Raw genomic sequence first — 15,633 nt, forward strand, 5'->3', positions numbered from 1 at the left:
TTTGTTTTAACCATGTGTATGCTGGGTGGACACAGACCAGTGATCCGTCTATCAGAGCACCCCATGTGCAGTCAGATCATTGATGGTGTGTGTGTGCACGTTTGTGTGTGTGCCCATTTGTGTGTGTGTTTTCAAAGTGTTTGACTATGTAGATGCAAGTGTGTGCATGGGTGCGTATGTGTGTGAAGAGACACTGCTCTCACACATCCTGCTTTGTAACACTGACAAACTTCTGTGAAGCCCGAGATACGCACCAAAAGAAAACAAATGAATCATTTATTTGCTTACTGGATGCACTCTGAAAAAATATGAGAACGCCAGAAAAAATATGTGAACAAATCTATCTCCTAAAGTGATACCAGTGCAGAATTTCTCCCAAACTAACCCCATTCATGCTCACCATGAAGATTCAACTCAAGTTCATTAAAAGATCAAAACACCAAAACAATGTAGTTGGGGCTCGGGGGCAGTATTGAGACATTTTGAAAAAAATATGTGCCCATTTTTAACTGCCTCCTACACCAACTCAGAAGCTAGGATATGCATATTATTAACACATTCGGATAGAAAACACTCTGAATTTTCTAAAACAGTTTGAATGGTGTCTGTAAGTATAACAAAACTCATATTGCAGGCAAAAACCTGTGAAAAATAGATCCAAAAAAAATGTGGATTTTGTGACTGTACTATTTAGTGTCATTGTTTTATAGATACCATAGTGAGAAAGGATTCATTTCGCAACACCTACGGCTTCCACTAGATGTCAACGATCTTTATAAAGTTGTTTGAAGCGTCTATGATAAACAGAGAGCAAATTAGAATCCAAGGAAGTTGACATGTCATCACTTCATTTTTTTGCGCCTGCGCATAAATCTGAGAGACGTGAGTTTGTCATCATTTTTTATCTAGACATAGGATAGGTTGTGTGAAAATATTACTGATGTTTAACGTTAAAAATGGACCAAAAGATTAATGCTAAACAACATTTGACATGTTTGAATGAACATAAATAGATTATTTACTAGGTTTTTTTAGCTTTTCGGCGTGATTTTACCAGCCCCACACCACGTTTTGTGGGAGCATAATGAACGCTAAGTACTTGGTGTTATTTGGACATAAATTATGAACTTTGTCAAAAGAAACCACATTTGTTCCGGACCTGGAATGCCTTCCGGACCTGGGATCCTGCCTTCTGATGGAGATAATCAAAGGTAAGGGGGTATTTACAATGTTATTATCAATATTAGATGATGCTAACTGTATAGCATAGCCTGTTGTTCTTAGCATAGCACCCCGTTTATTGCAAAATGTGATTTCCCAGTAAAGTTATTTTGAGATCTGGCCATTCGGTAGCAATTACGAGATGATAATATATTATTCTTTGAATGACAATATTATAATTTACCAATGTTTTCGAATAGTAATTTTGTTATGTTCACCGGAAGCATTTCAGAGAAGAAAAAAATCTGAATTTCACGCTACTGTAAAATGCTGTTTTTGGATATAAATATGAACTTGATGGAACAAAAAATGCATGTATTGTATAACATAATGTCCTAGGAGTGTCATCTGATGGAGATTGACAAAAGTTAGTGCATAATTCAAGCTGGTTTCTGCTTTTGGTGATGCCTGACCTTGAATTGAAAATGGATGTTTGTACTTTTGTGGCTATGTACTGTCCTAACATAATCTAACTTTATGCTTTTGCCGTAAAGCCTCTTTGAAAATCGAACAATGTGGTTAGATTAAGGAGATGTTTATCATTTAAATTGTGTAAAATAGTTGATTGTTTGAGAAATTGAAATGATTAGATTTTTGATGTTTTGAATTTCCAGCCTTGTTAGCAATCCCGGCTCGGGGTTCATTGCTAACCTGTAGCCCCAACAGGTTAAAGAAGGGGATTACTAATGACTGGACTCATACTATTACTGTAATGATTGCTATTGAACTAATCTAAAGGAATACAGTCTGTTCTAAGCACAGGAGGTTGGTGGCACCTTAATTGGGGAGGACGGGCTCGTGATAATGGCTGGAGCGGAATGAGTGGAATGGTATCAAGTACATCCAACACATGGTTTCCATGGTTTCCATGTGTTTGATGCCATTCCAATTGCTCCTATCCAGCCATTATTATGAGCTGTCCTCCCCACAGCAGCCTCCTGTGGTTCTGAGTCATAGCAAGGCTGGATGGCTTATTATGGGATGAGACCAGCAGGGAATTTAACACTCCTCTTTTTCCAAGGAGACTGCTATTTCTCTGATCAGAGTACCTGATATCAAGACACCTATACCTGTCAACGGTCTCACCTTTAACGACACAGGTCACAAACTCTGATGACATGTCAAAAGACATACTCTGTCTCTAAATTGCAAGTCGGTGTAGTTTTGAGGCTAGATAGATGCATACAGACAAAACGCAGTGGATAACAACCAGACAAATAATTATTATAGAGACCATTATTTATGAGACAGGGTGTGTAACTCATGGGTTATAGATGCTTCTTACGCACCTAAGTCTACATGTAGATGAGGATACCGTTACTTGTTTTGGGGGGAAAAAGTAAAGGGGATGACATTATAAGGTGCATTATAAGGTGCCCAATGGAAGGAATATCCTACATTCCATCATATCACTATCTAATCTGTGACTGGATTACTATGGCTCTGCAGCCAACCACTAAAGCCTTTGTTTTCTCCTGCAAAAACACAGATATTACTACTCAAAGCTGTCTCTCTTTCACATTTACGCCACAACTTATTTTTAAGACAGAATCCTAGGCCTAGGCAGATATGTTGAAGTGTTTTGAATAAAGATATTCAGCTGTATTTTCATTGTGGTTTATTCATAGTGTCAAAACAGCCAAAAAGTGTTCAGGTATACCCAGCGCTCAGGTATACCCCGCCAAACCACGCCAAACCAAAATATTTTGGCAGCCCCCTCGATTTCAAGTTTCTCCAACTGAAGTGCTGAGACCTATAGGTTTCCACTAGTTACCATAGCCGCAAAGTCAAATTTGGCTGTCGTAAAAATTCATGAAAACATAAAATAGCTTTTCAGTCTTCATTTAAGGTTAGGGTTATGCATAAGGTTAGCAGTGTGGTTAAGGTTATGGTTAAGGTTAGGTTTAAAATCACATTTAAAAAATATATTTGGGGAAATATTGGGGGTTTGTGACTTTGCTGTGGTAACTAGTGCAGGCTCACTAGTGACCACCAAACATATACATGTTATAAACTGCTTATAGAAATCATAAAGCTTTGTGTTTATTCTCAGTTCATGGGATTCATCCATGGCTCTGTATATTTTGGAGATGGAGGGAGAGAGAAATGTAAAAGTAAAAACACATGCTATTAATTAAATGTCAAGACTATTATTATTGGTATCATATTATTCAATAAAAGGGGGCATGTAATATCCCATGCCCATAACACGTTTATGCTCAATCCAATTTAACTGCATATGAAAACATTTAGACATTTTAATTTAGGCAGTGATTGTAAAAAAAAAGAATCGATTTAGCCATGCCTTTTGACCAATTGAGTGGGTCTTCAAGTCGGTGTCAGTCCTTATTGGGTGAATTGTAGAAAGTACCGGGTCTGGGATTGTGTGGCACACTGGTTCGTTTGCAAGGAATACAAAACTGCTTCTCTCAAAGTCTATTCTTCCAACCAGGAAATGAACTACATGGAATAAACCGTGGGAATATTCCAAAAGACTTTCATTGACTTTGACTGAATTTGCAGAGGGACTTGACTCGGAGCCGTTGAAGAGCAGCAACTGAGTAGCGTTATTCTAAGTTATTGATCAGAAACACATGTGAAATTTGAGGCTATTTTCGCCGGTGTGGATGTATCAATATATTTGTGCCCAAACAGCACATTGTGTAGGCGATGCACAACACTCACCTCTCTGATCAACGGGAATAGACATTTCTCTGACTATTATGAACAAGTAGCTAATACAGTAAGTAGTGTGGTTAACTTGCGATGGACTCGACCTATTGACGAATTCGTGCGGAGGTCCACCCTATGTAATATTGCACTGCGTGCTCTGCCGCGACAGCGCCCGCCCATCGACTTTTTTTCCTAGCAGAGCAGTGAAAGGAGATTGATTTTACTGGAGCAGTGGTGGAGTGTGCACGACCTGCGTGCGTTTGGGTAGAGCTATTGCCGCCTGAGGAAGTATTTTATTTACTTTCTCACCAAAGGACTTTTCATACTGATTTTTCGTATTGATCCGAACATCTTGATGTTGGCTAAATTCTAAATAGCGCACCAACAAAGCAAGACATACACACACAACGCTGGACTCAGGACTCCCTGCTGCGGTGGTTTGTCATCCTACAGCGAAGCGCCTCCGCAGTCTCTCTGTCCGATGCGTAGGGGAGGGAGAATGGGCTGGGTCGCCTAGGCGTCTTTTATGGGCGCATGTCATTGACAATATGACAGATAGCTGAAGGCGATAGTAGAGACAAGCGACACCCGAGTATACCGAGCCCCTCATCTCAGAGCAGGATACGGGAGATAGGTGAGGGCATCCCATAGGCAGTAGGCGGAGGGGATCTTACTCTCAAGCCAGCCCAGAAGCTTCGATCCTCGGGGTGCACCAGAGCTGCACGACGCCAGATACCGAGTCGGCCGCAGACCCCTCATTTCCCCTTCAAAACAGACCGAAGTTTTGCGCCTCCAAACGGATTATAGGAACAGTGTCTGCGGAGAGAGAGAGAGACGGGAGACAATGGGCATCCGCACGCTCCTTATTGCATGTGCGCTGCTTGGTAAGTCACGCCTGTGCCCAATTTCTTACATTGGACACATTGCAATCTTTCTCAGGGTCCGTTTATTAAAAAACAGAGCGAGTCTTCAGACTACCACTCCTGAGTCATAGCATGTGTGTGTGTGTGTGTGTGTGTGTGTGTAGGTAGGTAGGTGTGAGAGTGTGTAGGTGTGAGAGTGTGTTTGTAGGAGTGAGTGTGCCAGTGCCACCTCATTAGGAGTCCCTGGGAGAGGGCATTGTATTTGTCACTAATAACAGATGCATTTGAACAGCTGTGTTTGTGGATGTGTGGATGAGCTGGATAACAGAGACCACATCCCCTTATTATTATGTGTAATCACCTTACATTTTTCACTTTATATAACACCCTGGGCCACTGCTATTATCTCTCTGTCAAACAAATTACATACTCTTTCACTGACACATACTGTAGCATAGCCTACACACACATATACAGTACCAGTCAAAAGTTTGGACACACCTGCTCATTCCAGGGTTTTTCTTTATTTTTCATTTTTTTCTACATTGTAGAATAATAGTGAAGACATAAACTATGAAATAATACATGGAATCAAAAAAGTGTTAAACAAATGCAAATATATTTGAGATTCTTCAAAGTAGCCACCCTTTGCCTTGATGACAGCTTTGCACATTCTTGGCATTCTCTCAAACAGCTTCATGAGGTAGTCACCTGGAATGCATTTCAATTAACAGGTGTGCCTTGTTAAAAGTTCATTTGTGGAATTTCTTTCCTTCTTAATGTGTTTGAGCCAATAAGTTGTGTTGTGACAAGGTAGGGGTGGTATATAGAAGATAGCTCTATTTGGTAAAAGACCAAGTCCATATTATGGCAAGAACAGCTCAAATAAGCAAAGAGACAGTCCATCCTTACTTTAAGGCATGAAGGTCAATCCATCTGGATAATGTCAAGAACTTTGAAAGTTTCTTCAAGTTCAGTCGCAAAAACCATCAAGCACTATGATGAAACTGGCTCTCATGAGGACCGCCACAGGAAAGGAAGACCCAGAGTTACCTCTGCTGCAGAGTATAAGTTCATTAGAGTTAACTGCACCTCCAATTGCAGCCCCAAAAAATGCTTTGCAGAGTTCAAGTAACAGACATATCTCAACATCAACTGTTCAGAGAAGAGCGCGTGAATCAGGCCTTCGTGATCGAATTGCGGCAAAGAAACCACTACTAAAAGATACCAATAATAAGAAGAGACTTGCTTCGGCCAATAAACATGAGCAATGGACATTAGACCGGTGGAAATCTGTCCTTTGGTTTGATGAGTCCAAATTTTAGATTTTTGGTTCCAACCGCTGTGTCTTTATGAGACGCAGAATAGGTGAACATATGATCTCCGCATGTGTGTTTCCCACCGTGAAGAATGGAGGAGGAGGTGTGGAGGTGCTTTGCTGGTGACACTGTCTGTGATTTATTTAGAATTCAAGGCACACTTAACCAGCATGGCTACCACAGTATTCTGCAGCGATACGCCATCCCATCTAGTTTGTGCTTAGTGGGACTATCATTTCTTTTTAACAGGACAATGACCCAACACACCTCCAGGCTGTGTAAGAGCTATTTGACCCAGAAGGAGAGTGATGGAGTGCTGCATCAGATGACCTGGCCTCCACAATCACCTGACCTCAACCCAATTGAGATGGTTTGGGATGAGTGGGACCGCAGAGTGAATGTAAAGCAGCCAAAAAGTGCTCAGCATATGTGGAAACTCCTTCAAGAATGTTGGAAAAGCATTCAAGGTGAAGTTGGTTGAGAGAATGCCAAGAGTGTGCAAAGCTGTCATCAAGGCAAAGGGTGGCTACTTTGAAGAATCTAAAATCTAAAATATATTTTTATTTAACACTTTTTTTGGTTACCACATGATTCCATCTGTGTTATTTTGTAGTTGTGATGTCTTCACTATTATTCAACAATGTAGAAAATAATAAAGAAAATCCCTTGAATAGGTAGGTGTGTCCAAACCTCTGACTGGTACTGTACACACACACACACACACACACACACACACACACACACACACACACACACACACACACACACACACACACACACACACACACAGAGTGGTCTGCCCCAAACAAAACCAGATGGCTGCTCTGTTCCTAGATGGGAGGTATGTTAATGCTGCCGGGGGGACGGGAGGGATGTGTGTGTGTGGTGAAAACAGACCCCTGCGGATCGGAGGGCATTGAATGGATTAGAGCAGTGGTTCCCAAACTTTTTATAGTCCTGTGCCCCTTCAAACATTCAACCTCCAGCTGCGTACCCCCTCTAGCACCAGGGTCAGCACACTCTCAAATGTTGGTTTTTGCCATCATTGTAAGCCTGCCACACACACACTATATGATACATTTATTAAACACAAGAATGAGTGAGTTTTTGTCACAACCAGGCTTGTGGGAAGTGACAAAGAGCTCTTATAGGACCAGGGCACAAATAATAATAATCAAGAATTTTGCTCTTTATTTAGCCATCTTACATATAAAACCTTATTTGTTCATCAACAATTGTGAATAACTCACCACAGGTTAACGAGAAGGGTGTGCTTGAAAGGATGCAAATAACTCTGCAATGTTAGGTTGTAGAGTCTCAGTCTTAAATCATTTTCCACACACAGTCTGTGCCTGTATTTAGTTTTCATTCATGTATGGGCCGAGAATCCACTCTCACATAGGTACATGGCTGCAAAGGGCATTAGTGTCTTAACAGCTTGATTTGCCAGGGTAGGATACTCTGAGCGCAGCCCTGTCTAGAAATCTGTCTGTGGCTTCTGAACAAATTCAAGTTTTCACAGAACCGCTTGTTGCAATTTCAATGAGGCTCTCTTGTTCAGATATCAGTAATTGGACTGGAGGCAGGGCATGAAAGAGATAATGAATCTAGTTGTTTGTGTCATCCGTTTCGGGAAAGTACCTGCGTAATTGCGCATCCAGCTCACTCAGGTGCTTCGCTATATCACATTTGACATTGTCCGTAAGCTTGAGTTCATTTGCACACAAAAAATCATACAATGATGGAAAGACCTGTGTGTTGTCCTTGTTAATGCAGACAGAGAAGAGCTCCATCTTCTTAATCATAGCCTCAATTTTGTCCCATACAGTGAGTATAGTTGCGGAGAGTCCCTATAATCCTAGATTCAGATCATTCAGGTGAAAAAACCCCATCACCCAGATAGGCCAGTCGTGTGAGAATCTTATCATCATGCACGCGTTCAGACAAGTGAAAATTATGGTCAGTAAAGAACTTTAAGCTCGTCTCTCAATTAAAAAAAAAAAAATGTCAGTACTTTGCCCCTTGATAACCAGTGTATGTTGTAAAAGCGTTACATTGTCACGCCCTGACCTTAGAGATCCCTTTTATTCTCTATTTGGTTAGGTCAGGGTGTGACTAGGGTGGGAAATCTATGTTTCTATTTCTTTGTTGGCCTAGTATGGTTCCCAATCAGAGGCAGCTGTTTGTCGTTGTCTCTGATTGGGGATCATACTTAGGCAGCCCTTTTTCCCACCTGAGATTGTGGGATCTTGTTTTTGTTAGGTACTGTGTTGCCTGCAGAACTTTACGTTCGTTTTTTTTGTGTATTTTGTTGTTTTGACGGTGTTCATTTTAATAAAGGAAAACTGTTTGCCTACTACGCTGCACCTTGGTCTCGCGTAACATACATGGTTGCTGCCCATATCATTGCAAAATGCAGAAAATACAAGAGAGTTCAGGGGCTTTAAAACCTCTCCAGCGTCCCGTCCCGTCTGCGGGATCAAAATCCAGGGAAAACTCCTAGCGACATTAGCATAACGAAATTTAATATTCTTTTTTTTTCAAATATAGGACTGTCTCATATCTTTTTATAGATACACCTCTCCTGAATCGACCCACGTCGTCCGATTTCAAAAAGGTTTTACAGGAAAAGCAAATCATTAGATTATGTTAGAGGAGTCCATCGTAAAAGCAGCAACATAGCCATTTTCCGACCAACCACATGCATCACAAATAACCAAAAAACAGCTAAATGCAGCACTAACCTTTTACAAACTTCATCAGATGACACACCTAGGACATCATGTTACACAATGCATGCATTCTTTTGTTCAATAAAGTTCATATTTATATATGAAAACAGCATTTTACATCGGCGTCTGACGTTGACTAACTATTTTCCCGTCAAATGCATCCAGGCAAACAGTGCTACAATTTACTGAATTACTATTCGAAAACATTTTTAAAATGTAATATTGTCATTCTAAGATTTATAGATGAATATCTCTTGAAAGCACCTGTCATACCAGATTTAAAAATAACTTTACTGGGTAATCACACTTAGCGATAAAAGGGGATGCGATACTCAGAAAATTAGCTAGTAAACCGAGCTCGGCGCCATCTTGGAACAATCGCATATCACATCTAATCTTGTATAATATTGTCAATAATCGCTTACCTTTAGTTGTCTTCATCAGAAAGCACTTCCAGGCATCCCAGGTCCACAACAGATGTATTTTCGGTCGAAAAAGTCCATCCTTTATGTTCCATTAGCTTGCTGTTGTTAGCGCGTCTGAATGTTGTATCCAAAAGCTCTGCCGGTCGCGGGACAGCCGTTTCGAAATAAAAATGTTTTCTTCCCATTTAGGTTCGTTCAAACATGTCAAACGTTGTATAACATAAATCTTCAGGGCCTGTTTCAACAAGAGAGCCAATAAGATTCGAGGGGGACGATTGTAATTGTGTTTCAAAATGTTTCCAAAGGTGGGGGTAGACAGGGCCGCCGGCGTCATAATGGTGATGGCCCTCCCCCTGTGACCAATTTCCAACGCGTCTCATTCACTGAGTTTCGACAGTAGAAGGCTCAAAACACTTTGGAAAGACTGGCGACATCTTGTGGAAGCAATAGGAAGTGCTCGATGAACGATAGCTCACGGTGTGATTAATAGGCAACGACGTGAAGTTGAGTCCACAATTCAGAATTCCACTTCCTGTTTCAATCGGTCTCGGGGTTTTGACTGCCATATGAGTTCTGTTATACTCACAGACACCATTCAAACAGTTTTAGAAACTTTAGGGTGTTTTCTATCCACAGGTATTAATTATATGCATATCCTAGCTTCTGAGTTTGATTAGTAGGCCGTTGAAAATGGGCACGAATTTTTTCCAAAATGCGCTGTGGCGCCCCCTATCCTAGGGTAACGTCAAGAGGTTAACAAAGTTAACAATTTTCACTGTAGTGTCCAAAACGGCTTTCGAGCAATCAGGCATTCCCTTGACAGCAAGAGCCTCAGTGTACCCAAGTGCTGCAGTGTACCCAAGTGGAGTCGGGAGCAACTTCTTGCACGCGCGTTACCACTCCACTATGTCTCCCTGTCATGGGTTTTGCGCCATCAGTACAGATACCAACACATCTTGATCACCAAAGTCCATTTGATGTCACAAAGCTGTCCGGTACTTAAAAAAATATCCTCTCCTGTTGTCCTGGTTTCCAGTGGTTTGCAGAAGAGGAATGCTCCTTAATTGACCCCCAATAAACGTAACAGACATATACCAGGAGCTGTGGCAGGCCCGCCACGTCTGTTGACTCATCCAGCTGTAAAGCATATAATTCACTGGGTTGTATGCAAAGCAGTAATTGTTTCAAAACATCTTCTGCCATGTCACTGATGCATTGTGAAACAGTGTTGTTTGATGACGCCAATGTCTGTATAGTTTTTTTGGGCCTTTTCCCCCAGCATTGTCCCAGCCATATCCATGGCAGCAGGAAGAATTAAGTCCTCCACAATAGCATGGAGCTTGCCTGTCCTAGCCAGTCTTTAGCTCACCATATAAGATGCTTCTACACCCTTATTAATGTTATCTGTTGCTTTTATCCATGTCTTACTACTCGAAAGTTGTCTTAATTCTCATTCAAAAAACTCCTGTGGATTATTTTTCAAATTGGCATGTTTCATTTCTAAATGTCTGCGCAAGAGTGAAGGTTGTGAGATAGTGCTTTTGCACATATAACACACTGTGGCTGAGGAAAGGCACTACTCCCAATATACGTGAACCCCAAATCAATGTAGTTCTCATCATATTTGCGCCTCATCGATGGTCCAACGTCCCTGTCCCGGGTAAGGGGGCAGTAGCTCTTCGGCTGCATCAGATTCACAACTGTCAGTGTCCATGCTAGCTGGGCTAACAACAAATGTAGAATTACTGACGCTAGCATTGGATGTGCTCGTGGAAGCAGAACAACTTGTGTCGTCGACAGGTGCAGGTGTAGTACTGCTGGTAGTAGCAGTACTACTAGTAGAGCTGGTATGTGTCTCTCTATGGACCCGGGCCTTACATTTTTTTAACCATTTATCAATTTTCAAGTAAACGGAATGAGCAGCAGCTACGTTTGGCTACATACGGACCGTTAGTGGAATTCCCGTGAGAGAGTAACGGTTAATGTGATTGAATGTTAATTATTTGACTAGGCTACCTGTATTTGACATTGTGTTGTTATTTCACTGAACACTAGATGGTTTAATACCCGGGTTAGAGGATTAAGTTAGTTCACATACCCTTTCAGCTGGTCAACCTCATACACGAGATACCGATTGATTGATCGATTTGAATAATATATATTTTTTCCCAAAGTGTCAAATTCAGATGTAGAATAGAATCACACATTATACATCATATAGACACTGTGGTTTTTCCTAGACTGCAGAAATACAGAGTACAGTATGTTAACATTCTCATTTCCTACAACACAGAAAGCTCTCCCCCAAGCTCTTACATATGGACTGAACGGTGGTACTGTATAAATGTTGTGTGTTTCACCTTGTAGTCGTGACAGAGGAAGAAAGAGAGAGCCCTGAATCACTGAGCCTTTCTGGTTCGTATAACTAATAGAAAAGTATAATGTGATGTTCAGCAGTGGGCTGGCTGGTTAAACAGTAATGGAGAAATGCTTCAGTTGGCTATACTGGCTCAGCTGACTTCAGAACAGTTTGTTCTGGCTCTCTGTGCCTGTCTGCTACTACTGCCTTTGTTATATACTGATCTCAGGCCAGACTTGTCTTTGACACTGCATGATCATCATTTTTGTGAGTTATGAATTTTACTGGCTTTGATTTCACTCAAATTTGTCAAGATTCTAAATGGAAGGCCAGTATTTAAGGGGTTGCCTTCTGACTCTCCAATGCCCCCCACATAATGACAGTTGTCTCACTCACTCACTCACTCACTCACTCAATCACACACACACACAGACACACACACACACACACACACACACACACACACACACACACACACACACACACACACACACACTTTTAGAATGGTCAAGACAGAGTCAGTGCTGTTTAAACATTGCTGTGACTTTGAGTGAATCCATCGTGTCTTTTGTAAAGTTACTCCGATGCTAAGAGTAAATTGTCTGTCGTACACAATGTGCTTTAGGCTATCTTCCTTCTTCCAGCTGTTTGGCCAACACTTCTTATCTTCTTATCACTTCTTATCTTCCAGCTGTTTGGCCAACAGATGACCTGTGTATCTATGTGCGAGTGCCTATGTTTACATATAGAGCGAATATGTCTAGACAGTGCTGGTAGGGCTGGCCGATATGGCTAAGATATCATATCACAATATTTTGATGTTTCTGAATAATACAAGTTTTAAATGTTTTTTTTTATGGGGGGGCAGCAGAGCGTTGGACCAGTAACTGAAAGGTCGCTGGTTTGAACCCCGAGCTGACTAGGTGACAAATCTGTTGATGTGTCCTAATTGCTCCTGGAAGTTGCTCTGAATAAGAGCGTTTGCTAAATGACTCAAATGTAAATGTAATGAGGATGGCAACAAATTTAATTTGGGTTTACTTGGCTTTCTCCATTCTGATTTGTTTTAAACAGATTGCAACTTTGGGTAGAAAACTAGTAGATTTGTCTCATGGTGAAAATAAGTTGTGTGGTCATCCTCACAATTCAAGCAAGTCCTCCATGAAAGCAATTCAGTTTGTCCTTCTCGTGCGCTTAATCTGTGTCCATGAAAACGGCCCCTTTTGTGTATGGTTTATTCCCTTAAAAAAAATCTGGATTAGTTGCTGTTAAACCATTCCTGGTGAACAAGCAAACCTATTAGGTTACAGCAGTTCTAATTTATTGGGTTGCGTTGGGTTTAATGGTAAATATCACTAATCACAATGCATACAGGGACATAAAAAAACAAGACTGACATGCAATGTATTATTTTGTTAGGAATGTCACAGCATGTTGTCCCTAGCCCATTTCTCCATCAACGTTTTCGTACAAGTCTTCATATGAGAATTGCATCATAGGGATAGTCCTCTCAGAGAGCTGCCACTTGTTGGACTATTCAAGGAGAGTTGGGTTGAAGCATGGCTTGCTGAAATTACATGGAATGACTCGCACCGGTAGGTGGATCCATACCGGTATACCTTAAAAGACGAAATATGGCGCAGCCCTAACTGCCTGTAATGAAATCACTCACCATGTCTCTGGCAGTACATCTGTTTGCAGTCTACAGAAGCCTGGCTGGGATGAGAGTGTCTGTGTGTTTTTAGGCTATTTCCGTCATTGAAGTCCTTTGACTTTGCTTTAATGTTTTATTTTGAAAATATGCCTGGAGGCTTTTCTGTGTGTATGTGTATGCACTGTGCAGAGTAGTGAATGTGTATGTTTCCCCTGTCTGGAGGCTTGTTTACCTGAAAACAACAAGACAACGACTAACAAAAGGCTGGCCAATGAAGTCACTTACTGTGCTCTACCTGTATGGTAATACCCAACTGTTTCCCATCCTCACTATTCAGAGATACAAGTCATTGATAGGTCATTCGTCTGCTTCGGGATGAGGGAGAGGAAAGCCTTGTGATTGGTCAAGGATCAATAGACTGGGACGATAGAAGTCTGGACAAGTGGAAATCAGATCCATGACCTGCCTCAGTCAGTACTTGGGTAGTTTGTTTCCTTTGAGGATAAGGATTCACAGACAAGGCTTTGTGTGTGTGCATTTGTTGTGTGCATGCTTGTGCTCGTGCACGCAGCCAGAGCAGAGGTCATGTTACAGTTGCCCTCAGGGCTTAATGGGATCATGTAATGCAGAGTTAGCAGCGGAATGTCCCTACCTTACTGTTAACTTCCACCCCGACACACACTCCTCTGAATGGACAGTTTTATTGTCATGTGCACAAGTACAGTGAAATGTCTCTTGCAGGCTCCAAACCCAACAATGCAGTAATCAATATCAATGTAGCACAAAAAATAAAAAGGTAGAACAAAAACAAACGAGAAATAGAAATAAGAGCACAAGAAAGTAAGAAGCTATATACAGGGTCAGTTCCAATACCATATTAACAATGTGCAGGGATACTGGAGTGATAGAGGTAGATACAGTGTTTTGGAAAATATTCAGACCCCTTGACTTTTTACACATTTTTGCTAATTTATCAAAAATAAAACCGAAATATTCCATTTACGTAAGTACTTTGTTGAAACATCTTTGGCAGCTATTACAGCCTTGAGTCTTCTTGGGTATGACGCTACAAGCTTGGCACACCTGTATTTGGGGAGTTTCTCCAATTCATCTCTGCAGATCCTCGCAAGCTCTATCAGGTTGGATGGGGAGTCTCGCTGCACAGCTATTTTCAGGTATCTCCAGAGATGTTAGATCAGGTTCAAGTCCGGGCTCTGGCTGGGCCAGTCAAGCACGTTCAGAGACCTGTGTACTTAAGGTTGTTGTCCTGTTGGAAGTTGAACTTCTCCCCAGTCTGAGGTCCTGAGCGCTCTGGAGCAGATTTTCATCAAGGATCTCTCTGTACTTTGCTCCGTTCATCTTTCGCTCGATCCTGACTAGTCTACCAGTCCCTGCCACTGAAAAACATCCCCACAACATGATGCTGCAACCACCATGCTTCATCGTAGGGATGGTGCCAGGTTTCCTCCAGACATGACGCTTGGCATTCAGGCCAAAGAGTTCAATCTTGGTTTTATCAGACAAGAGAATCTTGTTTCTCATGATCTGAGAGTCTTTAGGTGCCTTTTGGCAAACTCAAAGCGGGCTGTCATGTGCCTTTAACTGAGGAGTGGCTTCCGTCTGGCCACTATACCATAAAGGCCTGTTTGGTGGAGTGCCGCACAGATGGTTGTCCTTCTGCAAGGTTCTCCCATCTCCACAGAGGAACTCTGGAGCTCTGTCAGAGTGACCATCACCTCCCTGACCAAGGCCCTTCTCCCCCAATTGCTCAGTTTGGCCGGGTGGCCAGCTCAAGGAAGTGGTTCCAAACTTCTTCCATTTAGGAACAATGGAGTCCACTGTATTCTTGGGGACCTTTAATGCTGCAGAAATGTTTTGATACCCTTCCCCAGATCTGTACCTCGTCACAATTCTGTCTGGGCCTTGGACCTCATGGCTTGGTTTTTGCTCTGACATGCACTGTCAACTGTGGGACCTTAAATAGACAGGTGTGTATCTTTCCAAATCATGTCCAATCAATTGAGTTTACTACAGGTGGACTTCAATCAAGTTGTAGAAACATCTCAAGGATGATCAATGGAAACCGGAAGCACCTGAGCTCAGTTTTGAGTCTCATACAAAGGGTCTGAATACTTATTTAGGTTTTTGTGTTTTTTATTTTTAATACATTTGCAAAAATGTCTAAACCTGTTGTGGGGTATTGTGTGTAGATTGAAGAGTTTTATTTATTGAATCCATTTGAATCCATTTTAGAACAAGGCAGTAACGTAACAAAATGCATCTGAATACTTTCCCGAAGGAACTGTATGTATAGGGGTAAGGTGACTAGGCATCAGGATATATGATAAACAGAGTAGCAACAGCTGTAATCGGCCTGTGTGTAGCTG

The 15,633-nt window shown here is 41.6% G+C and overlaps 1 protein-coding gene across 1 annotated transcript in view; it reads left to right on the forward strand.

Annotated features, from left to right (window-relative positions):
* The first annotated feature begins 3,668 nt into the window (after nt 1-3,668).
* The window catches only part of LOC106586624 (immunoglobulin superfamily member 3), a 146,313-nt gene continuing 134,348 nt past the window's right edge, over nt 3,669-15,633 (forward strand). Inside the window, exon 1 of the mRNA XM_014174111.3 lies at nt 3,669-4,778. Coding sequence (XP_014029586.1) covers nt 4,739-4,778 — 40 coding nt within the window. The 5' untranslated portion in view covers nt 3,669-4,738. The remainder of the gene's footprint in view (nt 4,779-15,633) is intronic.

The sequence above is a fragment of the Salmo salar genome, chromosome 25, assembly GCF_965601325.2.
Source record: "Salmo salar chromosome 25, fSalSal1, whole genome shotgun sequence".
NCBI classification, from domain to species: Eukaryota; Metazoa; Chordata; class Actinopteri; order Salmoniformes; family Salmonidae; genus Salmo; species Salmo salar.